This window comes from Monodon monoceros, unplaced genomic scaffold, assembly GCF_005190385.1.
Source record: "Monodon monoceros isolate NGI ecotype Baffin Bay Population unplaced genomic scaffold, NGI_Narwhal_1 Super_Scaffold_3, whole genome shotgun sequence".
NCBI lineage: Eukaryota > Metazoa > Chordata > Mammalia > Artiodactyla > Monodontidae > Monodon > Monodon monoceros.
The window spans coordinates 60434864-60460467 of NW_021703780.1; the positions used below are offsets into that span (position 1 = coordinate 60434864).

Consider the following 25604-nt stretch of genomic DNA (forward strand, 5'->3'; position numbering starts at 1 on the left):
CTCCCAGAGCTGTGAGTCCCTGCAGAGCCTGCAGTGGGTCCGGCTGTTTCTGAGGCCCAGGCTGGTGGGTCATGCCTGGGAAACAGCGGAGTTGGCTGGAGGCATCAGGCTGGAGGTGTCCCCAAGGGACCGGGCCGTGGCTGAGCAGGCACCCACTGGGATTCTGGGCGCAGTCAGAGCTGGCAGCCCAGAAGGGGGACCCTACAGGAGCAAGAGTCAGGAGGCAGGGAGCCCCTGCTGCCAGAGGCTTTTTCCAGCCTAAACGTCGGGAACCCCTGATTCCCGCTGCTTCCCAGGTCTTCACAGGGATCTTCACAGCAGAGATGACCTTCAAGATCATCGCCCTGGACCCCTACTACTACTTCCAGCAGGGCTGGAACATCTTCGACAGCATCATCGTCGTCCTCAGCCTCATGGAGCTGGGCCTGTCCCGCACGGGCAACTTGTCGGTGCTTCGCTCCTTCCGCCTGGTACACGGCTGGGCCCGGCAGGGGGCGAGTGGGTGGGGGCCTGGGGTACTGAGCCACACCCCCTCCGAGGTCATCACTTAATCACCGCTACTGTGATCTTTCATGCCTTACCCAACAGCTGTTTGCTAGGTACCCCAGGGCTGGTGATGTGGGGGACACAGAGGTGGGCAAGACAGAGGGAGATAGCCCTCCCTCCAGAGGGGCAATTGGGGTGCCCATCCATCCTGACGATTTGCAAAGCCCTTTATGATTCACCATGCCCCCTTTGGTCCTCATAGGATCCCAGGAGAGGAGCTAGTATTACTACATTCCCATTCCACACTCAGAGAGATGAAACAATTTCCCAAAGCCACATGGCAAGCAACAGGTGGAGCCAAGTCTGCTGAGGCTCTACCTTCTGGTTTTGGAATCTGCCTTTTTGAAACTTTAATGTGCACACAAATTGCCTGGGGATCTTGCGAAAGTGCAGATGTGGATTCGATAGGTCTCGGATGATGTCAAAGCTATGCGTCTGTGGACCATGCTTTGAGTTCAAAATGTCTAAGAGGTCCAGGCATGGGGCTAGAGGTAGGTCAGGGAAGGCTTTCTGGAGGAAGTGGCTTCACTTGGGGCTAGGCAGGCAGGCTGTTGGGGGCAAAATAGAAAGCCTAGGCTGTGGGTTTTAATTCCGACTCCACTGCCAAGAGCCAAGGGACCTAGACAACATACTCCACCTCTAAGGGTTGGCTTCTTCATCTGTCAAATGAGGTAATAATAGTGCCACCCTCATGTAGTTATTTGGAGTTCTGAATGAGCTGATGCATCCTAAACATAAGGCCTGGCACAGTGAATGTTCAGTAAATGCTAAACACCAGCTGCCTTTCTCTGTGGTGACTGAGAGGAGGGAAAGATGGAGGTGACTGGGCAAGTCAGGGATGGTTTGAGCTCACCCAGAAGGATACCTGATGAGGAGGGTTCTGGAAGAGGGACATTCCATGATGGGGAATCTACTGGGTGGTTCCTGGAAGTGAGACCAAGGTGGATAGGAGGCTGGTGTGGGGACAGAGAGAAGGGGTGGGTTTGGGGGAGGAGTCTGGAGCTGTTGACCTGACTCCCAGAGCAGGGCCCGATGAAGCTGCCCTCAGGCTGTGGAGAGAAGCAATAGTGTGTGCTCTTGCACAAACGAGGAGAAACAGGTGTCGGTGACCTTTAAGGGTGCCCTGGGTTCTCAGGCAGGAGCTGTCGGGGGTGAGGGTGTCTATGGGCAGTGGGAGCCAGAGCCCCTCACAAGGACCCCTCCCTCCCCAGCTTCGGGTCTTCAAGCTGGCGAAGTCCTGGCCCACCCTGAACACACTCATCAAGATCATCGGGAACTCAGTGGGGGCACTGGGCAACCTGACGCTGGTGCTGGCCATCATCGTGTTCATCTTCGCTGTGGTGGGCATGCAGCTCTTTGGCAAGAACTACTCAGAGCTGAGGCACCGCATCAGCGACCCAGGTGTGCTGCCCCGCTGGCACATGATGGACTTCTTCCACGCCTTCCTCATCATCTTCCGCATCCTCTGTGGCGAGTGGATCGAGACCATGTGGGACTGCATGGAGGTGTCTGGGCAGTCGCTGTGCCTGCTGGTCTTCTTGCTTGTTATGGTCATTGGCAACCTCGTGGTAAGTTGGCCGGTGGCCTCACACACACTCACTCACCTACCCATCCATTCATCTACCCAGCTACCCACCCACCCAGGCATCCATCTGTCCATTCACTTACGCTTCCTTCCATCCGTCCACTCCCTCACTCAGCCATCTATCAAACAATCCATCCACCCATCAATCTCTCATCCATCTATCGATTTACCCATCCATCCATCTACTCATTTACCCATCATTCCATCTATTTACTCACCCATTCATTCATTCACCCATCTGTGCACCCACTTACCTGTCCATCCATGTATCATCAATCCATCTATTACTTACCCATTCACTCTTTCATCTCTCTACTCATTCATACATCTACCTATCCAGCCATCGATCCACTCATCAATAACCCACCCACCAACTCACCTATCCACCTGTCCACCTTTTCATCGATCTGCCTACTCAGTTACCAATCTCCCTACCCATTTATGCACTCACTCACCCAGCCATTCATCCATCAACCTCCATCTACTCAGTCACTTACCCAACCATTCATCTATCCATCAACCATCCATCCACCAACCCCCGTTCACACACACGTGTGCACACCTGTTCATCCATCCATTTGCCCATCTATCTACCCATCCATTCATTCACCCACCTATCCATCCATTCATTCATCCATCACCCATCTTTCCACTCACTCATCTATCCCTCTATTCATTCATCCACCTCTACGTCCATCTGTCAACCCACTCATCTATTCTCTCATTCATCAGTCCCATCCATCTACTCATTTATCCATCCAGCTATCTACTCACTCACTCATTTAGCTATCCATTCATGCACATCACTCTTCATTTGCTCATTCTTCCATTTACCCATCTATTTACCTATTTATTCATTATGTATTCATTTTATATCCATTAATTAATTATTTTCTCATCTCCTCATTGTTTTATTAGTTATTCACTGTCAGTGATTTGTCGCCTGGTTCAATTCAGCTTAACAAACATTTGTTGAGCTCCCACTGCACGCAGAATATTGTGCCAGATGCTGTTGGGCACACAGAGATGAATGTGGCTCTGACATTGCTCACCACCTTGAGAGAGTGAGGAGGTGGAGAGTTCAAACAGGCCTGAGATAACTCTCAAGCTGGTCAGAATGGTCAGAGCCATTAAGAGGGAGCCCATGGGTGCTGAGCCCCTTCAGCTGGGGAAATCAAGGAAGGCTTCCTGGTGGAGGGGGTTTCCCGCTGACCTGATTGACAGGTGATGCTAGAGAGGGAAGAAGCAAGGTAAGCAAAGCACAGGCACAGGCAGGTAGTGGTGGTCCAGGTGAGGTGGGGCCCGAGAGAACCTTGTATGTCATCCTGAATAGCTGTGGTGAGAGTCCCTGCGGTCCTGTAATGAGAAGCCCAGGTGTTTGCTCCCATGGCCTCCTGTCTGTCCCAGGGAAAGTGCATCTTGCCTTGTGTCTTTACAATGTGGGCAATTCTGGAGTTGAGAGAGATCAAAATCTAAATGCCAGAGAAGGAGCCTTTGGAAGAGGCAAGTTTGAGAGGGGTCAGTTGTTCAGGGAGAGGCCAGTGTCCACTGTGGACATGCAGCCACCTTCCTGGGTACACAGGGGGACCACACACGCTCCACCGTCACACCTGCAGTGTCTGGCTCCCACTGCCCATGGTGTGGGCAGCTCAGGCTCACAGAGGCTCATAGAGGGATTTTAGGTGATGTGAGTACTGTGGGCTGCAGATTCCAGAGCCCTTCTCCAGACCTGCCTGCTTTCTCCTCCCATGTGACTTAACCAGGCCAAGTTGGGGTCGGTCTTCCTCAGCCTCCATAGGTGGAGCCCAGAGAGGAAGCAGAGTGCACAGTGCCAGTGGAACTCAGCTCTTTGGCGGGCCCTGCAACCCCCCTCCCATCCCCTCAAACCTGCCGCCCCTCAGGGTGCCCCTCGCTCAGCCCCTGGCACAGCTCTGGGGCTGCCAGACTCTGTGTGTTCCAAGGAGGATGCGAGTACACAGAGCTTTTAGCCCAGGGCCAGGCTGAGCTGCCCTCACGCACACACAGCCTGCGACTTCCGAGCAGATCTGCCTGGGGATGAGAATGTTAGAGGCTGCTGGAGGAGGGAAGCTAACGCAGCCCACGCGGCCCCCTCCCTGGCTGCCTCAGGAATTGGGCTGCTTCGGGGCGTGGGTGGAAGCAAGATTGTCATTGAAATGGGAAGTGATCATCAGGCAGGGGCTGGGGAGCAGCAGTGTGATTGACAGGGAAAGCACTGGAAGCAGCCGAACTTCTGAAGCCGGCGGCAGGGGAGGCCCTAGCGTCTTCTGTGGGTGGGCAAGGCTGCCCAGGCACCCCCTGCCCTGCCCCCAGCCTGGCCCCAGATGCCTGGAGGTCAGGGGATGTGAACCCAGGGTGGGCTACCAGGAGCTGAGGCAGGCCAGGCCTGGGCCAGTGTGGACAGAGGCCAGGAGCCTGGCCAGAGGTCAGTGTAGACAGCAGCTCTGCATCACATCACATGCGTCACCCCTCCAGTGACGACATAAAAGAGACTGCCAGGTGTCAAAAGTGATCATCTCTCTGTGGAGATAGAACAGGAGAGCCTACTCCTTAACCTTTCCATACTGTCCACATGAATGTTAATGTTTAAAGCAAAGGCACGTTTCTGAGGCCTGGCACTCCAACCTTGCCCACTGCTTTCGCCAGAATTCTCACTCCCAGCTCGCTGACAAGCATGTCTCAGGGGCTTGTAAGAAGCCAGAGCAGGGACTCAGATAGGGTGTCCACCTTCACACACCACCCTGCTATAGAGGCCCCCATTTAACTGGACTCCCTTCTGGGAGTGGCTGCGGAGGGGAGACCCGAGCCCAAGGTGGGGAGCTTGTGTCTCTGTCCTGTTGGCCTGGTGATGCTCATGAGCCAGTCTGAACCCTGTGTGGAACGAGCCCACCACCATCTTCAACTACCCTCCCCAAGCCCAGTCCCTTGTCACTCGGTAAAAGTTCTCTTTTTTAACAAAAGCTAAAACTTCACACTTGCAGGGTGGTTTAACAACAAGCAGTAGTCCAGAACCATCCAAAGACAGAGAGATTTTTCAAACCCCCCTTAGGGATGGACATCAAGTCCATAACCCCTAATAAATAAGTAAAGACTGTGTGTTCCGGCACCTCTGAAGCCTCAGCCCCAGGTCCCTCCACTCTATCCAAGTGTCTAATCCTGCACGCAGCATCCATCCAAGCACCCCTCACTGCCTGGACACAACTCTGTCTCAGTAGCTTGACCCTACAGTTAGTCCCAGGCGCCCAGGGGCTGCTACCTGGCCTCTTTTCCTGGCATCACCCTCTTCTCTGCTCATTCTCCCATGTCCTTCACCTGGAAAGCATGGTCGGATCTGGGGAGAGTGGAGAGTGCTCCACAGCTGGAGCCCCAGATCTTTGAGTGGTGATCCAGCTTCAGTGGGGAACTCAGAGACATATCACTGCCCCTCCTTCACCAACAGATGCAGAGGCCTCTTCGCAGGAAAGCCCCAAGAGCAGATGGGTGATGGATGAATGAATGAATGGATGGGTGGGCCCTGCTGATCCCAGATTGGATCTCACTTCCCAGGGAGCAGCCCTGTGCTCACCCTGACCTCACTGCCCCCCATTACTCCCAAGACAGCAAGGCCCCATCTGCAGGCTTTGACATCAGATGAACCCATGTTTCTCCCATTGAACCTGGGCCAACACCCAAGAAACCTGGGTTTGAACGCCCTCAATTCAGACTGTTTCTGAGTCCTTGGGAGGAGGGATTGATTCTGGCAGTGAAACGCTGGAAGAAGGACCTCAGTTCTTCTTTGAAGAAAGAATTCAGCAGAGACCAAGATTGTGAAAAAGATAAAAGCATTTATTAGGAGCAAAGTACATGTGGAAAAAACAAAATATCTGTGGAAGAAACAAAGTAAGTGCGGAAAAAACAAAATATCTGTGGAAGAAACAAAGTAAGTGCGGAAAAAACAAAGTATGTGTGGAAGAGCACACAGGCAAGCTCAGAGGGAGGGGCTTAGGTTGTTTAAATAGGGCCAGTTTTCCGGATTTTTTTTCTGGCCCATCCTCTTCAGATCTGGTCCTGGTGTGGGCATGCATCTCTCAGCCAAGATGGATTCCAGCTGGCATCTTCTCCCTCCTTTTGTCCTTCCCTTAGACTGAGGACCTTCTCTGAGCATGTGTCAGGCCAGGAAATCCATGAGAACGCACCCAATCAGGGCCCAGTGCTCCCGCTGGTATCCCAACTGAAGCATCAGCAGGAGACCAGCTGCAGCTGCTCAGCCTGGGCCTATCGCCTACCTCAGGATGAGAATTTGTCTTTCCTTTTATAGCCAAACTGTCTATATTCAGGAGTATGGGGGGTTAGGATGAGAGCCTAGGGCCCAGGGTTTAAGCCTCGAGCTGTCTGCCTCTGGCAGTGCTCATCATAGCCCCGAGGCTGAGCACGCAGGGCACGGCATTATCTCCACAGGTCCTGAACCTCTTCCTGGCTTTGCTGCTCAGCTCCTTCAGTGCAGACAACCTCACAGCCCCTGACGAGGACGGGGAGATGAACAACCTCCAGCTGGCCCTGGCCCGCATCCAGCGGGGCCTGCGCTTCATCAAGCGGACCACCTGGGACTTCTGCTGTGGGCTTCTGCAGCGGCGGGCTCAGAAGCCTGTAGCCCTCGCCACCCAGGGCCAGCTGCCCGGCTGCACCACCACCTCCAGCCCCCCACCACCCTCAGAGACAGAGAAGGCGCTGCCAGCCCGCAAGGAGACACGGTTTGAGGAAGGCCAACGGCCAGGCCAGGGCACACCCGGGGATCCGGAGCCCGTGTGTGTGCCCATCGCCGTGGCCGAGTCAGACACGGATGACCAAGAGGAGGATGAGAACAGCCTGAGCACAGAGGAGGAGTCCAGCAAGCAGGTGAGCCCCATCCCCCATCCCAGCCCCGCACCGTGTGTGCAGCACCTACTGTCCAGGGGACCCAGCCTCACTCAGAGCATCTGCCCCAGCAGGTGTGGCCTGGAGGGAGAAGACAGGCCATCCCCCAAAAACCAGCCTCATGGAGGCGTGCTGAAACCAGCTCTCAACCCTCTCTCCCCAGCCCAGCCCAGCCCAGGAGGGCATCTTGGGAGGGACTGCTGTCCATCATTCATCCCCTGGCTGGTCACGGGCAGCTAATTGTACAGAAAGGGAAACTGAAGCGCAGCAAGAGAGAGAAGAGAGAGACTTGCTAGGAGTTCCTCATGCATCTAGGACAGAGCTAGGACACCTGGCCCCCAGACCCTGCCCTGACCTTGTCACCTCCAGGACTAACAAGGTGGAATGTCTTGGTGAGGGAGGAATGTAGCCTCCAGACCTCCCCACTGCCCCTTCCCCTCCTCCCAGGCCCAGAGCTAATTCTGAGATTTAAAAATAAGCATCCCTAAGATGGCAGGTGTCAGAGACAGCACTATCTTATCTCCCAACCTGTTATTTTTAACACTTAGGACTAGAGTCTGGACAAACGGAATGGTACCCCTCACCGCCACCCCAGCTCCCTCAGTTTTCTCATGGCCTGAGCTAGGCTTAGATGGCTTCTCCCTATAGGTCTCAGGTCAAACAGAGAGGACGGGTTCTCTCTGTTTTGTTGGGCCCATCCTGGCCGCTTCCTCAGGGCCTGCACTGGGTGGGTCTGGCTGAGAAGAGCAGCTGTTCCCTTGCATGGAATTTGATCTGAGGCTCCAGGCTTGATTCCACATCCTCCTGCCTCCCTGTGGTCCCAGAGGCCAGCTTCTGCCCTTTCAGTCGGGCTGCAGGACAGCCACAGTGTCGGTTGGGGGAGGGGGAGCGTTGTCGTTGCCAGGACCACAGCTTCCAATTAGCTCCAGGACGTTCCCAGCACAGGAGTGGAATTCCGCCTGCCCCTCCTTTTCCTCCTCCTTTTCTCTTGAGCCTTTTGGCCCTGGCTCCCTGGGGCCAGTGTGTGTGTGTGTGTGTGTGTGTGTGTGTGTGTGTGTGTCTGTGTGTTTGTATGCGTGCGCGCACGTGCTCACACGTGCGGGCACGCAAGCAAGCTGGGGTGCCATGGGAACTCCTGGGAAAAGTCGGCATGTCCTTCCTAAGTAGAGTTGCCAGGATCTGGGAGCTGGGCATCATAGCCCAGCTGTACCCTTCAAGGAGTGGGAGGAGAGGGAGATTTGTCTAGCCTTAGGCCCTTTGCCCGAACCTATCAGGAGCCTCCTTCAGCCTCAGGATGCCCGAGGGAGGGGTCTTCAGTGAGATGAGACCTCATGAAGAGGGCAGGAGGCAGTGCCCCGCTGCATGGGCAGGGCCTGAAGCAGAGCCAGGGTCCTAGAAATACTCCGACCTGGTAGCTCATGGGCTGGGGGGGTCTCTTCAGCAGGAATCCCAGCCTATGTCTGGCAGCCCAGGGGCCCTCCCGGAGCCCGGGTCCTGGAGCCAGGTGTCAGAGGCCACCTCCTCTGGGGCCGAGGCCAGTGCAGCTCAGGCAGACTTGCGGCAGCAGCGGAGAACAGAGGCCCCAGCCCCAGGGTGCAGTGAGGTAATGCACACCTTTGTCCCTGAAGCCGGTGGGGCACTGCTGCTGGGACTGGAGGCCGTGAGAGGCCCTGGGCACAGGCCTGCATTTGCTGCTGGGAACCACAGCCACCGTCACAGCCAGTGTGGGAGACCCGTCTGCGGAGCGGGGCATGGGCAGCCCTGTCCTGTTAGGGGAGACACGGCTTGGGGCCCAGAGCCATGGGGAAATTCTGGAAGCAGCCCCTCAGGACCACGATGCAGAACTAACCCCAAACTTCTGCTTGTTCACCCCCTCCTCACTCGGTTCCTGTGCTTTGCTCCTGTCGGCACGTTTGTCCTGTGAATCAGCCCATCCCAGGGGGCTGTGGGAGCTCTGAGAACAAGTTCTTGGCACACAAGCCACCAGCTGCTTCTCACCTGGAGAAAAGCAGAGGCAGCAAATACAAGGCCTGCCGGAGGGCTTTGGAGCACAAAAGGGTTTTAATTTGAATTTGCTACCAACATTTAAAACCCAGAAGCTTTTGTGTAAAAAAATCTGCATTTCTGGCTTCTCTTGAAAAAAAAAAGTTGCAAGAAGAGCCGCCCTGCTGGAGACGAGTGGTAACCGCCGCCTCCTTGACACCGGCTGGAGCGCTCCGGTTTGCCAGTTCCCACCTGCCTGCCCTCATTCCATCACCTACCTGGCCCTGTAAACATTTGAGTTTGCAACCCCTGAGCTAACTGGACTGTGGCACAGCTGACTACACCCCACCCCGGCTCTGCCAAGCACCAAGGAAGATGGAGGTCATATGTTCAGAGGCAGCACTCAGGGGCCCTTGAACTGCTACCTGACCTCGGTCCTCATCCCGGCAGCTGTGACTTGCTCCAACAGGATATTTCTCCTTTGCCTTGTTCCTTACGTGAGATGGGCCCATTGGAGGCTTTGTGATCATGGCCAGTTTGTAAGCACGAGGGCCTGGTGGAATCATCATCCTGACTGCACAGGTCACACTTCTCCCCCTGGAGAGTCTGACACACCAAGGCTTGTGGGAACAGGAAGACATAGGAGGAGCAGAAGGTCACGGACAGAAGAGGCTCCTGTACTAGAGCGTTGACCTTTGAACGAGTTTTATAACTTCATCACCTCTTCAAATCAGGTCACGGTGGGAACGAGGGAGAACGAGGTGGGCTGGGGCTTTCCTGGGAGAAGGACACCTCATCCCATCTGCAGCGGGATTCTGAGAACTTGTCCTCCCACGTGACAGCTCCAGTGTCTGAAAAGAAAAGCTGCATGAAGACCTCTGACTGTGCCTCTCCCAGCTCAGTGCTGCTCAACGAAGCTGGGAGAAGGACATGACCCTCAAAGCCACGGGAGACCACCCTGCACCCAGGAGCACCGTCTGCGTTCTCACCAGGATCCAGCCCTTCCTTATCGCAAACCTCAAGGTTAAAGAGGACTTTGAGACAGCGGTGGAGTGAGTAGTGGAAGGAAGGGAAAAGAAGGCAACTTTGAGAGCAGAGGCTGCCCAAGAACTCAAACCAGCTCGCCCCTAAGTGGAGTGGAGCTTGAGTGGTATGAGGCTGGCCAGTTGTGCCGGGGAATGTAGATGTGATCTGAAGCAAATGAAGGCTGCCCTTCCTTTACAGAACCCCCTTCCCCACCATACTTATCATTAAGGTGGGCTCCTAGAAGCAGAGCTGGAGCCTGGCTTCCTGTGCTAATGTTTCGTTGAGGGAGTACCCTCAGGAGAGACCCATAAGGAAGTGAGAGAAGCAGGATGAGGCAAAAGAAGCAGCTCCAGATGGCATGCGGGCTGGATTCCAGCCTCAGCTTGGTGTCCTCCATATCAGTCAGTCACTAGGCGTCAGCCACCCCTGGCTTCGATGTAACCACCAAGCCATTTCCAGGGATTGCAGGTCCCTGGCTAAAGACACTTTTCTGGAGAAGGGGCTGGCTAAACAGTATTCATGGCAGCTGGAGATGGGTGCACTGGCCCAAAGAGGGGAAGTGGGCAGAACTACAACACCCCTATACACTGGCACCCCACGTGTGACACACACAGACACTCATAAGGGCACCTGCACACACCTCTCTATAATCAAGTTATGCGGGATCAGGGCAGCAGAACCCTGCACAGCCGGGCAGGAAAGCTTCCAGCACCTTCTCACTCTTGTTCCAGGCTCTGTGCATCACACCAGCACCCACATGAATTGAGTGAGAAATGTGGGCTGGGTTGCTGGCCTGTTCTTCGCATGTCTGACCTGGTACCTGTGCGTGCCCATGATCCTGGCTCTGACTCTGTTCTGGGTGTGGCATGCCTGTTTCCTCTGTGTGTGCCGAGCTGCCACTATGTGTCCGTGTCCCAGTGTGTGTCCCTGTTGCACCCCATGTCTGTTTTACTTCCACCTGGATGCCTTCCCCATTCCCAGGGTTTTCCCAGAACCCTTCCCCGACCCCCTGTACCCTGCCCTAGACACCAGTAGACCAGAATCACAAACTCAGGAGCCCTAAGGTCCAGGCTGGGTGACCTTCATGGCGGTTCCCATCCACCCAGGCTCAGATTCCCCAGGTGTGCAATGGAGGATAGTCTGGGCACCTCCACTCTGGGAGCCCCAGACTCCCCCAGACTCTGGGCCTGAGGCTGGAGGCTGCTACACAGCCCACACTCATGCCCTCATCCACCCTACCCCACGGTCCTGCCCACAGACACATGAGAACAGTTACTCTGAGGGGAGCACAGCAGACATGACCAACACTGTTGACCTCCTGGAGCAGATCCCCGACCTCGGAGAGGACGTCAAGGATCCAGAGGACTGCTTCACTAAAGGTACTGCCCTGGGTGGACCTCTGGCCCAGCCTCAGCCCTGCCCACCGGGGCAGGAGGACCTGCAGCTCCTGGGGGTAGTGGGCCATGTCGCACCCCACTCTGATCTGGGTGCCTGCCATTTTTCCCCCATTCTTCGAGACCCTGGGGGCCCCTCCACCTGCCTGTGACATGAGTCATGGCAAGTGTGCCGGTGACGTGCTGGGCTGGGCCTCTGTGGGTCGGCTGCGTGTGTGGGACGGTAGCATGACCAGGTGTCCCCACAGCGGCAAGGACTGGATCTAATTCCCCCTGTTCCCTCAGGCCCTGGCACGGCACCTGGCATATAGTAGGCCCTCTGTAAATATTCAAGGTGGGTGTGGCATGTGGCTGTGCTGGTGATTGGCATCTAGAGTTTTTATGAATCCATGGTATATTCGGAGGGCTGCTGGGGATAAAATGAGGGTTTGCCCTCCATGTGGCACATCATTTGGGGCTATCAGTGAGGAGTCTGCCCTTCCTAAGGCTCAGAAACTGCAAACATGGAGAAAGACCAGGGACACAGCACCCCAGGGGGTTCTGGTACATTCCCCCAGGGGGAGAGTTTCCTAGATGAGCACAGGGCAAGCTGGAGCTCATCCCAACCCCAGCCTTGCCCCTGCCCAGAACTGCCAGGCCCTTCCTCTACTTACTGGTTGCCTAGTCCATCCAGCTTATCCACAGGGTACCTGCTGAGTGTGGGCTCCTGAGGGCGGCACTCAAAGTCACCCCTCCCTGCCACCCACCCCCTGCCATGGCCCCACCCACCATGTTACCCAGTTCATTACCCATCATTGTAACCTCTTTCAGTCATTCTTTCAACCATTCAACTTTCTGCCATCAGATGTGGGCATTTGCAGGCCCTGGACTGGGTCTGACTCCTCTCCCTCCCCCAAAGGCTGTGTCCAGCGCTGTCCCTGCTGCACCGTGGACACCACGCAGGCCCCAGGGAAGGTCTGGTGGAGGCTGCGCAAGACCTGCTACCGCATTGTGGAGCACAGCTGGTTCGAGACGTTCATCATCTTCATGATCCTGCTCAGCAGTGGAGCGCTGGTACCCTCCTGGGGATTGGGCAGGGAGGTATGGAGGAGGAGGGGAGGTAGAGAAAGGAGATCTCCAGCTGGAAAACCAGGTCAGAAACTGGGGCGGAGCCTCTGTTGAAAATGCATTCCCCCAGGGCCCCAGATCAGGACCAACTCATAAACTGTCAACACCCACAGCACATATGGAGGTCAGAGCAGAAAGGGCTCACAGAGGTCATCTCTCCAGGCCTCCTTGTTCCACAAAGGGAAGTGATTTGCCCAGATCACAGTGCACAGCTGGCATAGGTCGCAGGTCACCAGTCACCTACACCCAAGCCCTGGTGATACACCCACCTGCACACAGCGTCAGACACTCCGTCAGACTGGTTCATTGCAGTTAACAATGCAGGCTGATATTACACTGGTAGCTCCACTCATTCCATGTCTTCTAGGGCTAGAGGCCAAGCTATGTAGTTCACGCATTATCACATTTAATCCGCATAGCAACCCTTTGTAGAAACATTAAGTAACTCACCCGAAGCCCCACCACTTACAAGCAGCAGATGTGGCATTTGAGCCAAGAGAGTCAGATTCCGAGTCCTTTGTCTTGACTTTCCATTTGTTCAATAGGTCTTTACTAAGCTCTCCTTGTATCTACTGGTCCTGTGAGCCGTGGAGGAGCAATAGGAGGAAGAGACTCTGGCTCTGGCCTCAGGGGCTCCCAGTCTAGTTGGAGAAATCAGATTCAGCAGGTTTGAGATAGTCAGATATCAGCTCGAGAGAGAGTTGAGTAAGAATGGAGTAGATGACTCAGGGTGATGGGAGGTCAGGGGGAACTGGAGCAATCAGGAAGACTCCCTGGAGGAAGCAGATGGAACTGGACTATGGAAAATAGGGAGGTTTGGTGAGGCCGGGAGGAGCAGTGAGGCACTCCAGGGATGCCCTATCTGGTTCCCAAGTACCTTACTCATCTCTCAGAGCCCTTCTAGGAGATGGAACAGCCCTGGAGAGGGTTGTGAAAGGTGCTGGTGGGCAGAGAGAAGGGTGATCAGAACAAACAGAAACTTTCCTAGCCCAGAGGGAGCAAGCACCTGATATTGTTGAGGAGTTTAGAACCCCATGGGTGAGCAACTAACAAGGAATGCTTTGGACTATAGAGAGGGAGAGGGCCACTCTGATCCCAGGCTGTTTGCCTCCAGCACATGCTGCCTCCTGTCAGGGCAGGCCATGGGGAGACATTGCAGCTATCACTTCTAAACCTCTGGGCCTCCCATCCCACCCTGTACTGCCCTGCCCCTGTTCCAGAGTGGGCCTGGAGCCATGGCTTGCAGGCTACATGCTGTTTTACTGTCAGCAGCTAGAGCCAAATCTCTGTAGGCTTCAGAGAAGGAGGATTTGACAATATGTTAACGAGTTTTGTTTTTAAACAGCCACAAACAAGGGCAGCCAGAGCCATTTAGTCTGGGCTGTGGAGGAAAAGCTCAGCCTAGCATAAGTGAGGAGGAGTTTTGGCAAGCGAATGGTGAATCTCATCAGGGTAGAGAGCCAAGCACTGTAAAAAAAAAAAAAACACACACACATCAATGATATACAGAGAAAAAGAAGTCAGAGTGTGTTATTTAAAGTTATAAACTTGTTTAACAGAAAGCAGAGTATGTATCACTTTGAAATTGCTGAAGGGAAAAATTTTTTAAGAACACAGAGAATTTACAGCAAAAGATGGGGGAAAAAAGGAACAAGGAAGCATTAAATCAGGAAACAGTATGGCAAAGGCAAGATCAAGCATGTGTTTTAATAATAAATGTAACTGGATAAAATTCATCTTTTAAAAGAAAAGGACTCTAAATGGACTGAAGAAAAAAAATCTTCAGCTATGTGTTCTCAAATGACAAATCTGAAACACTGTGACTCAGAAATAGTAAAAGGAAATAAGATATAGCAGACAAATGCAAACAATGACAACAAAAATCAGAGTGGTTTTGTTTGTTAATGTTAAACAAGGTTGAATTCAAGGTAAAAATTGAGATAAAACAAAGAGGGTCCAACCTATAATAAAAATACAACTATTATGAATATATTTGCTTGGGATTTCATAGCACTTATACAAAGCAAAATCAGAAAAAAAGTGGCAACAGTGCAGTAGTACAGTGAGATTTTACCACACTTCTATTAGTGCTTGACAAATCAAGTAGAAAGAACAAGACAATGAGATATGTAAAAAATATGTATAGTTAATAAATTTGATCTAACATAATAAAAATAATAGCTAACACTTAAATAGTACTGACTATGTGCCAGGCCCTACTGTAACATTTTACAAACATTAATACATTTAATTCTTATAATAACCCTGTGAAATAGGCACTGTTTTACAGATAAGAAGACTGCTAAGTGTAGCAGAAATAGAAAGATTAAAAACAAACCCTTAAAAATGTAAAAGTTATTCTTAAACTTCGGATCAAACAGAAAATAGTTTCATGGTGGGTTCATGGGTGTTCATTATATTAATAAGTAAGCAAATAAATAGAGACTATTCATGGACTAAAGATGACAGTGTGTCATAAATCAAAGATTACAGTTCAACCAGTTTTGTCCACATGAAATCTAGAAAAATAAGAATGGAAAAATAGAGGTATAGAAAAAACTTCGACTTGGGAGAGGGGGAAAGAAACTAGAAAATAACAATATCAGTAATACTGCATGTGGGATGCAGCCAAAGCTGTAATGAGTAAAATTAATAGACTTAACCATTTTCATTATTAAATAGAAAGAATAAATTCATTAACTCAAGAAATTAGAAATACAACAACAAATTAATCTTAAAGAAAGCAAAGGAGGGACTTCCCTGGTGGTGCAGTGGTTAAGAAACTGCCTGCCAATGCAAGGGACACGGGTTCAAGCCCTGGTCCAGGAAGATCCCACATGCCATGGAGCAACGAAGCCCGTGCACCACAACTACTGAGCCTGTGCTCTAGAACCCCCGAGCCACAACTACTGAGCCCATGTGCCACAACTACTGAAGCCCACGTGCCTAGAGCCTGTGCTCAGCAACAGAGAAGCCACCACAGTGAGAGGCCTGCGCACCACAAGAGTAGCCCCCAGCTCACCGCAACTAGAGAAAACCCCTCGTGCAGCAGTGAAGACCCAACACAGCCAAAAATAAATAAACAAATGTAAAAAAAAATTTTTTAATAAAGCAAGGGAATAATTAATAAAATAAAAACACAAATTAATGAATTAGAAAATAAATAGTAAATCTGATAAAATTTCCAAAGCTGATTCCTTCAAAAATTAAAACAATCAAATAAACCACTAGGTCTAATCTCTTACATCTCCAAGAGTGGATTCTTTCATATTTTCAAGGAAGAAAATAATTTCAATCCTATTTAAAATCTTCTAGGGTATGAAGAAAGATGGAAAATCTACAAATTCTTTTTATGAAAGCTAAATAGTGCTGATTTTTAAAACCTTAAGTATACCAGAAGTAAAACCACAGACCAGTTTTCATACTCTATACTAGTGAATAGTGATGCAAAATTCTTAAAATACATGCAAATAGGATCCAGTAAAATATTTGAAAGACTAAATGAGTCATAGCTAGGTATATCCTAAAAAGTCAGAACGATGCCCTACTAGGAAATCTATTTGTATGAGTCAGACAAAGAAAAACCATATAATTGTCTCAATGAATGCCTGATTTTTAAAACTTTGGTAAGAATAGAAATAAAATATATTAACTTAATGAAAAACTTACTTTCAAATTAACTTCTTCCATCATCATTAGTAGTAAAGCACTAGAAACATTTTTATTAAAGTCAGGAATAAGAAAAGGATGATTTAACTACCTTTTAGCTGTTTTTCATTATTTAATAATAATCTTGAAGTACTAGCCAGTGCAATTAATCAAGAAAATTAAACATACAGTATAAAAACCAGAAAAACAGAAGAATGTAAGTTAATATATTCAAGTATAAAATGAGTTTAAAATAATAGAAATATATCATTACTTGTAGATAGTGATTGCTTAGAAAAATTTTAAAACCTATTAAAAATATTATATGACCAGTTATAAAACAAATATACAAATAATTGTTGCTGTTGTTTTATACTAACAGAAACCACTTAGTCACAAGTAACATTTCTCCAGTAGTCCTTACATGCCAGGCATTGTAGCCATAAAATAAATGGGAATGAATATAACATGGAATGTGTAAGAGGTACATGAAGAAAACTATTAAACTTGCCTAAGGAGAGTGTAAAAGAAGACAAACAGATAAACATACTATAAATATACTCTGGTCTTGGGCAGAAAGACTGTATTAGTTCCTAAAGCTAATGAGTTATTAAACTCAAGGCAGTAATAAATTTCTAACATTTTAAAGGGAATTTGATAAAACATTGCTTAAGTTTGTCTTAAATATTATGAAAAATGGCCAGGAAAATTCATATGACACTAATTCAGAAATAGACCAAGACAGCAGTAGAACCACACCGAGGTTGGAAATACATTTAAGCAAATATAGAAATGTGGTAGATGATAGTGTTGACTCCTACTCTGTGGATTCTTTAATAAAGTGTTAGGACACTTGACTAGTCACTCTGAAAAAAAAATTAAAATATATATTTGTTCCAACCAAAATATATTAGATTTTAAAAATTGTAATATAAAACAATGAAATGAGAAAGGAAGGAAGGGAGGGAGGGAGGAAGGAAGGAAAGAAGGAAGGAAGGAAGGAAAAAAGGAAAAGGAAAAGGAAGGTCATTTTTTTTCTAGCCTTGGAATAGGCAAGGGCTTTCTTTTTGCTTTTTTCTTTTCATTTTTTTTCATATGTACCTCATTTAAAACTTTTTTGTAGTATTTTTTTATACATTAAAAAATTTTATTTATTTATTTATTCATTCATTCATTCTTTATTTTTTGCTGCACTGGATCTTAGGTGTGGCACGCAGGATCTTTGTTGTGGCATGCGGGATCTTTAGTTGCGGCATGCAGACTTCTCAGATGCGGCACATGGACTCTTAGTTGCAACATGCAGACTCTTAGTTATGGTATGCATTCAGGATCTAGTTCCTGGACCAGGGATCCAACCCAGGCCCCCTGCATTGGGAGCACAGAGTCTTACCCACTGGACCACCAGGGAAGTCCCTATAGTCTTTTTTTAATTAAATTTTTATGCTATATTGGAGTATAGTTGATTTACAATGTTGTGTTCATTTCAGATGTACAGCAAAGTGATTCAGTTATAAATATACATATATCTATTCTTCTTCAGATTCTTTTCCCATATAGGTTATTACAGAATATTGAGTAGAGTTCCCTGTGCTATACAATAGGCCCTTGTTGATTATCTATTTTATATATAGTAGTGTGTATATATCAATCCCAAACTCCTAATTTATCCCTCCCCCCCACAACCTTTCCCCTTTGGCAACCATAAGTTTGTTTTTTCATGTCTGTGAGTCTGTTTCTATTTTATAAATATGTTCATTTATATCATTTTTTTTAGATTCCACATATAAGTGATATCATATGATATTTGTGTTTCTCTGTCTGATTTCACTCACTATGATAATCTCCAGGTCCATCCATGTTGCTGCAATGGCATTATTTCATTCTTTTTTATGGCTGAGTAATATTCCATTGTATATATGTATCACATCTTCTTTATTCATTCCTCTGTCGATGGACATTTAGATTGCTTCCATGTGTTGGCTGTTGTAAATAGTGCTGCAGTGAACACTGGGGTGTATGCATCCTTTTGAATTATGGTTTTCTCCAGATATATGCCCAGGAGTGGGATTGCTGGATCATATGGTAGTTCTATTTTTACTTTTTAAGGAACCTCCATAATGTTCTCCATAGTGGTTGTACCAATTTACATTCCCACCAACAATGTAGGGGGGTTCCCTTTTCTCCACACCCTGTCCAGTACTTACAGTTCGTAGACATTTTGATGATGGCCATTCTGACTGGTGTGAGGTGATACCTCATTGTAGTTTTGATTTGCATCTCCTAATATTTAGTAATGTTGAGCATCCTTTCATGTGCATTTTGCCATCTGTATGTCTTCTTTGGAAAAGTGTCTGTTTAGATCTTCTGCCCATTTTTGATTGGGGAGTTTATTTTTTTGATACTGAGCTGCATGAGCTGTTTGTGTGTTTTAGAGATTAATCCATTATTGGTCACTTTGTTTGCAAATATTTTCTCCCATTTTGTGGGTTACCTTTTTTGTTTTGTTTATGGGTTCCTTTGCTGTGCAAAAGCTTTTGAGTATAATTAGGTCCCATTTGTTTGTTTTTATTTTCATTACTCTAGAGGGTGGATCCAGAAAGATATTGTTGCAATTTATGTCAAAGAGCGTTCTGCCTATGTTTTCTTCTAAGAGTTTATAGTATCTGGTGTAACATTTAGGTCTTTAATCCACTTTGAGTTTACTTTTGTGTATGGTGTTTGTTAGAGAATGTTATAATTTCATTCTTTTACATGTAGCTGTCCAGTTTTCCCATCACCACTTATTGAAGAGACTGTCTTTTCTCCATTGTGTAGTATTGCCTCCTTTGTCTTAGATTAATTGACTGCAGGTGGGCTTATTTCTGGGCTTTCTATCCTGTTCCATTGATCTATATTTTTTTGTGTGTGCCAGTACCATACTTTTTTGATTACTGTAGCTTTGTAGTATAGTCTGAAGTCAGGGGGTCTGATTGCTCCAGCTCCGTTTTTATTTCTCAAGATTGCTTTGGCTATTCAGCATCTTTTGTGTGTCTATACAAATTTTTTTTAAATTTTCTAGTTCTTCAATAAATAACATTGGTAATTTCATAAGGATTACATTAAATCTGTAGATTACCTTGGGTGGTATGGTCATTTTGACAATATTGATTTCTTCCAATCCAAGGACATGGTATATCTTTCCATCTGTTTGTGTCATCTTCGATTTCTTTCATCGGTGTCTTATAGTTTTTGGAGTACAGGTCTTTTGCCTCCTTAGGTAGGTTTATTCTTAGGTATTTTATTCTTTTTGAGACGATAGTAAAGGGGATTGTTTCCTTAATTTCTCTTTCTGATCTTTCACTGTTGGTGTATAGAAATGCAACCGATTTCTGCATATTAATTTTATATCCTGCAACTTTACCAAATTCACTGGTGAGCTCTAGTACTTTTCTGGTAGCATTTTTAGGATTTTCTATGTATAGTATCATGGCATCTGCAAACAGTAACAGTTTTACTTCTCCTTTTCCGCTTTGATTTCCTTTTATTTCTTTTTCTTCTCTGATTGCTGTATCTAGGACTTCCAAAACTATGTTGAATAAAAGTGGCAAGAGTGGACATCCTTGCCTTGTTCCTGATCTTAGAGGGAATGTTTCAGCTTTTCAGCACTGAGTATGATGTTAGCCGTGGGCTTGTCATATATGTACTTTATTATGTTGAGTAGGTTCCCTCTATGCCCATGTTCTGGAGAGTTTTTAATCATAAATCGGTGTTGAATTTTGTCAAAAGTGTTTTCTGCATCTGTTGAGATGATCATATGGTTTTTATTCTTCAATTTGTTGATGTGGTGTATCACACTGATTGATTTGTGGATATTGAAAAATCTTTGCATCCCTGGGATAAATCCCACTTGATCATGGGGTATGATCCTTTTAATATATTGTTGAATTTGCTTTGCTAGTATTTTGTTGAGGATTTCTGTATCTATGTTCATCAGTGATACTGGCCTGTAATCTTTTTTTGTGGTATCTTTATATGTTTTTGGTATCAGGGTAATGGTGGCCTCATAGAATGAGTTGGGGAGTGTTTTATCCTCTGCAATTGTTTGAAGTAGTCTCAGCAGGATAGGTGTTAATTCTTCTCTAGATGTTTGATAAAATTCACCTGTGAAGCCATCTGGTCCTGGACTTTTGTTTGTTGGAAGTTTTTTTTTTTGTTTTTGCAGTACGTGGGCCCCTCACTGCTGTGGCCTCTCCCGCTGCAGAGCACAGGCTCCGGACACGCAGGCTCAGCGGCCATGGCTCACGGGCCCAGCCGCTCCGCGGCATGTGGGATCCTCCTGGACTGGGGCACAAACCCATGTCCCCTGCATCGGCAGGCGGACTCTCAACCACTGCACCACCAGGGAAGCCCCAGTTTCATTACTTGTGATTGGTCTGTTCACATTTTCTGTTTCTTCCTGGTTCAGTCTTGGAAGATTGTACCTTTCCAAGAGCTTGTCCACTTTTTCCAGGTTGTCCATTTTATTGCCATATAGTTGCTTGTAGTAGTCTCTTATGATCCTTTGTATTTCTGTAGTGTCCACTGTAACTTCTCTCTTTTTTTCATTCCCAATTTTATTGATTTGAGTCCTCTCCCTTTTTTTCCCTTGATGAAACCTGGCTAAAGGTTTATCAATTTTGTTTATCTTTTCAAAGAACCAGGTTTTAGTTTCATTGATCTTTTCTACTGTTTTCTTTGTTTCTATTTTATTTCTGTTCTGATCTTTATGATTTCTTTCCTTCTACTAACTTTGGGTTTTGTTTGTTCTTCTGTAGTTGCTTTAGGTGTAAGATTAGGTTGTTTATTTGTGATTTTTCTTGTTTCCTGAGGTAAGACTGTATTGCTATAAACTTCCCTCTTAGAACTGATTTTGCCATGTCCCATAGGCTTTGGGTTATTGTACTTTCATTTTCATTTGTCTCTAGGTATTTTTTCATGTCCTCCTTGATTTCTCCAGTGATCCTTTGCTTGTTTAATAGCATATTGTTTAGCCTCCACATGTTTGTGTTTTTTACAGTTTTTTTCTTGTAGTTGATTTCTAATCTCATAGCGTTTTGTTTGGAAAAGATGCTTGATATGATTCCAATTTTCTTAAATTTACGGAGGCTCACTTTGTAGCCCAGCATATGGTCAATCCTGGAGAATATTCCATGTACACTTGAGAAGAATGTGTATTCTGCTGCTTCTGGATGGAATGCTCTATAAATATCAGTTAAGTCTATCTGGTCTAATGTGTCATTTAAGGCCTGTGTTTCCTTATTGATCTTCTGTCCGGATGATCCGTCCATTGATGAAAGTAGGGTGTTAAAGTCCCCCACTATTGTTGTGTTACTGTTGATTTTTCCTTTTATGGCTGTTAGTATTTGCCTTATATATTGGGGTGCTCCTATTTTTTGTAAGTATATATTTTGGGTGCATATATACTTACAATTGTTATATCTTTTTCTTGGATTGATCCCTTGATCATTTTTGTGTGTCCTTCTTTGTCTCTTTTAACAGTCTTTATTTTAAAGTCTATTTTGTCTGATATGAGTATTGCTACTCCAGCTTCCTTTTGATTTCCCTTTGCATGGAATACCTTTTTCCATCCCCTCACTTTCAGTCTGTATGTGTCCCTAGATCTGAAATGGGTCTCTTGTAGGCAGCATATATACGGGTCTTGTTTTTGTATCCATTCAGGCAGTCTGTGTCTTTTAGTTGGAGTGTTTAATCTTCTTACATTTAAGGTAATTATTAATATGTATGTTCTTATTGCCATTTTGTTCATTATTTTTGTTTTGTTTTTTTTAGGTCTTTTTTCTTCCCTTCCTCTTTTATTCTCTCCTCTTATGATTTGATGACTATCTTTAGTGTTGTGTTTGGATTCCTTTTTCTTTTTCGTGTGTGTATCCATTGTAGATTTTTGGTTTGTCGTTACCGTGAGGTTTTGCTATATCAGTCTGTATATATACAAGGTTGTTTTAAATTGCTGGTCTCTTAATTTCAAATGCATTTCCAATATCCTGCATTTGTACTCTCCTCTTCTCACAATTGCTTGTTTTGATGTCATATTTGTGTGTAGATTATTTCTTACCTTTACTGCATGTTTGCTTTTACCAGTGAGCTTTCCCATTTTAAATTTTCTTGTTTCTAGTTGTGGCCTTTTCTTTTCCACCTAGAAAAGTTCCTTTAACATTTGTTGTAAAGGTGATTTGGTGGTGCTGAATTCTCTTAGCTTTTGCTTGTCTGTGAAGCTTTTGATTTTTCCATTGAATCTGAATGAGAGCCTTGCTAGGTAGAGTATTCTTGGTTGTAGGTTTTTCCCTTTCATCACTTTAAACATATCATGCCACTCCCTTCTGGCCTGCATAGTTTCTCCTGAAAAATAAGCTGATAACCTTATGGGGATTCCCTTGTATGTTATTTGTTGCTTTTCCCTTGTTGCTCTTATATTTTTTCTTTGTCTTTAATTTTTGTCCGTTTGATTAATATGTGTCTTGCAGTGTTCCTCCTTGGGTTTATCCTGTATGGGACTCTCTGTGCTTCCTGGACATGGGTGGCTGTTTCCTTCCCCATGTTAGGGAAGTTTTCAGCTGTTATCACTCCAAATATTTTCTCAGGCCCTTTCTCTCTCTCTTCTCCTTCTGAGATCTTTGTAATGTTGGTATGTTTAATGTTGTCCCAGAGGTCTCTTAAACTGTCTTCATTTCTTTTCATTCTTTTTTCTTTATTCTGTTCCACAGCAGTGATTTCCACCATTCTGTCTTCCAGCTCACTTATTTGTTCTTCTGCCTTATTTATTCTTCAGTTGATTCCTTCTTGTGTATTTTTCATTTCCGTTATTGCATTGTTCATCTCTTTGTTCTTTAAATTTTCTAGCTCCTTGTTGAACATTTCTTGTATCTTCTCAGTCTGTGCCTCCATTCTTTTTCCAAGATCTTGGATCATCTTTACTTTCATCACTCTGAGTTCTTTTTCAGGTATATTTCCTATATCCACTTCACTTATTTGTTCTTCTGGGATTTTATCTTGTTCCTTCATCTGGAAGATATTTCTCTGCCATCTCATTTTGTCTGACTTTCTGTCTTTGTGGTCTCCATTGCTCAGGCTGCAGGATTGTAGCTCCTCTCACTTGCAGTGTTTGCCCCCTGGTGGGTGCAGTTGGTCCGGGGGCTTGTGCAGGCTTCCTGGTGGCAGGGATTGGTGCCTGCCCACTGGTGGGTGGAGCTGAGTCTTGTCCCTCTGGTGAGCAGGGGTGTGTCAAGCAGCTGTTAGCTCAGGACATCTTTAGCCAGCCTGTCTGCTGATGGGTGGGGCTCTGTTACCACCCCGTTGGTTGTTTGGCCTGAGGCATCCCAGCACTGGAGCCTGCAGGATGCTGTGTTGGGCCAGGTCTCAGTGCCAAAATGTTGACCTTTGGGAGAGCTCGTGCCAATGAATATTCCCTGGGGCCTCTGCCACCAGTGTCCTTGCCCCCACAGTGAACCACAGGCAACACTTGCCTCTTCAGGATACCCTCCAAGACCCACAGGTAGGTCTGGCCCAGGCTCCTATGGTGTCACTGCTTGGCCCTGGGTCCCAGTGCACATGAAACCTTGTGTGCACCCTCCAAGAGTGGAGTCTGTGTTTCCTCCAGTCCCGTGGAGCTTCTGTACTCAAGCCCCACTGGCCTTCAAAGCCAAATGCTCTGGGGGCTCCTCCTCCCAATGCTAGACCCCCAGGCTGGGGGAACCTGATGTGGGATTCAGAACTCTTACTCCTGTGGGAGAGCCTCTGCGATATAATTATTTTCCAGTTTGTATGTCATCCACCTGGCATGCATGGGATTTGACTGTATCGCAAAAGTGCCCCTCTTACCATCTTGTTGTGGCTTCTTCTTTGTCTTTGGATGTAGAGTATCTTTTTTGGTAGTTTCCTATCATTTTTTGTCGATGGTTGTTCAGCAGTTAGTTGTAATTTTGGTGTTTTCATGAGAGGTGATGAGCTCAAGTCCTTCTACTCTGCCATCTTGTTCAGGGAGTCTCTGGCAAGGACTTTCTTAACATGATGCCAAAGGTTTTACTAAATGAAAATCATAACAAATGATATAAATATATTAAATTATATAATTGAAAGTAAAGTATAGAACTTCAGTACGGTAAACAAAAGTAAACAAGATTTAAAGGCACAGAACTAGGATAAAGTATATAAAACAAAGAGTTAATGTCCCCAAATAAACCAGACCATCAAGTGAAAAAATAGGTAAAGGACATGAACAGGCAATTTATAAAGAGAACACTGCAAATATCCAAGGAAATGCTGTCAGTATCACTAGTAATAAGATAAATTAAAGTGTAACAAATACAAATTTCATTCATTAGTCTGGGAAATGTGACAAAGGAGAAACTGCACCAGTATGGGTGGTGGGGAAAGAGCCACATTCATGCACTGTGGAAAGAGTCTCAAATTGGTGTCTCTTTTTGGAGGTCCTTTTCCTAATCTGTACCAAAAGTATAACTTTGACCTGGCACCTCAATTCTAGAAATTTATCCTCAAGATAATCAGACACTGTGCTCATTGCAATGTTGTTTCTACTAGGGATAAATTGGAAACAATGGCTAAATTAACAGTAGTATATGCAAATAATGAAATATTATACAGCCTTTAAAAAGAATGATAGATCTTGTATGTATTCACATTACTTAGTAGGTAAATGTTCACAAAAGATTGTTTCATGGAAAAAGAAATTTCAAAGCAAAATATTTTAGCCTATTTATAAAATCGTGCACTCAAATATATACACACAAATAGTGAGGGCTGAAAGAATGTTAACCTAAATGTTAGCAGAGGTTACTTTAGTGTCATAAAATTGGAGATGACTTTTATTCTCTTTTTTTTAATCAGTTTTTTTAATTGAAGTATAGTGATTTACAATGTTTGTTAATTTCTGCTGTGCAGCAAAGTGATTCAGTTATACATATATATACATTCTTTTTTTTATATTCTTTTCCATCATGGTTTATCATAGGATATTGAATATAATTCTCTATGCTGTACAGTAGGACCTTGTTGTTTATCCATTCTGTATATAAAAGCCTACGTCTGCTAACCCCAACCTTTTACTCCCTCCCTCTCCCAACCCATCCCCCCACCTTGGCAACCACCAGTCTGTTCTCTATGTCTGTGATTCTGTTTCTGTTTCATAGATAGGTTCATTTGTGTCATATTTCAGTTTCCACATAGAAGTGATATCATATATTTGTCTTTCTCTTTCTGACTTACTTCACTTGGTATGATAATCTCTAGCTGCACCTGTGTTGTTGCAAATGGCATGATTTCATTATTTTTTATGGCTGAGTAGTATTCCATTGTACATATGTACCACATCTTCTTTATCCATTCCTCTGTTGATGGACATTTAGGTTGTT

The 25604-nt window shown here is 46.4% G+C and overlaps 1 protein-coding gene across 1 annotated transcript in view; it reads left to right on the forward strand.

Annotated features, from left to right (window-relative positions):
- The window catches only part of SCN5A (sodium voltage-gated channel alpha subunit 5), a 103809-nt gene that overhangs the window by 58875 nt on the left and 19330 nt on the right, over nucleotides 1-25604 (forward strand). Inside the window, exons 15-19 of the mRNA XM_029243674.1 lie at nucleotides 297-470; nucleotides 1758-2114; nucleotides 6587-7024; nucleotides 11310-11430; nucleotides 12344-12498. Of these exons, the coding sequence (XP_029099507.1) occupies nucleotides 297-470; nucleotides 1758-2114; nucleotides 6587-7024; nucleotides 11310-11430; nucleotides 12344-12498 (1245 nt within the window). The remainder of the gene's footprint in view (nucleotides 1-296; nucleotides 471-1757; nucleotides 2115-6586; nucleotides 7025-11309; nucleotides 11431-12343; nucleotides 12499-25604) is intronic.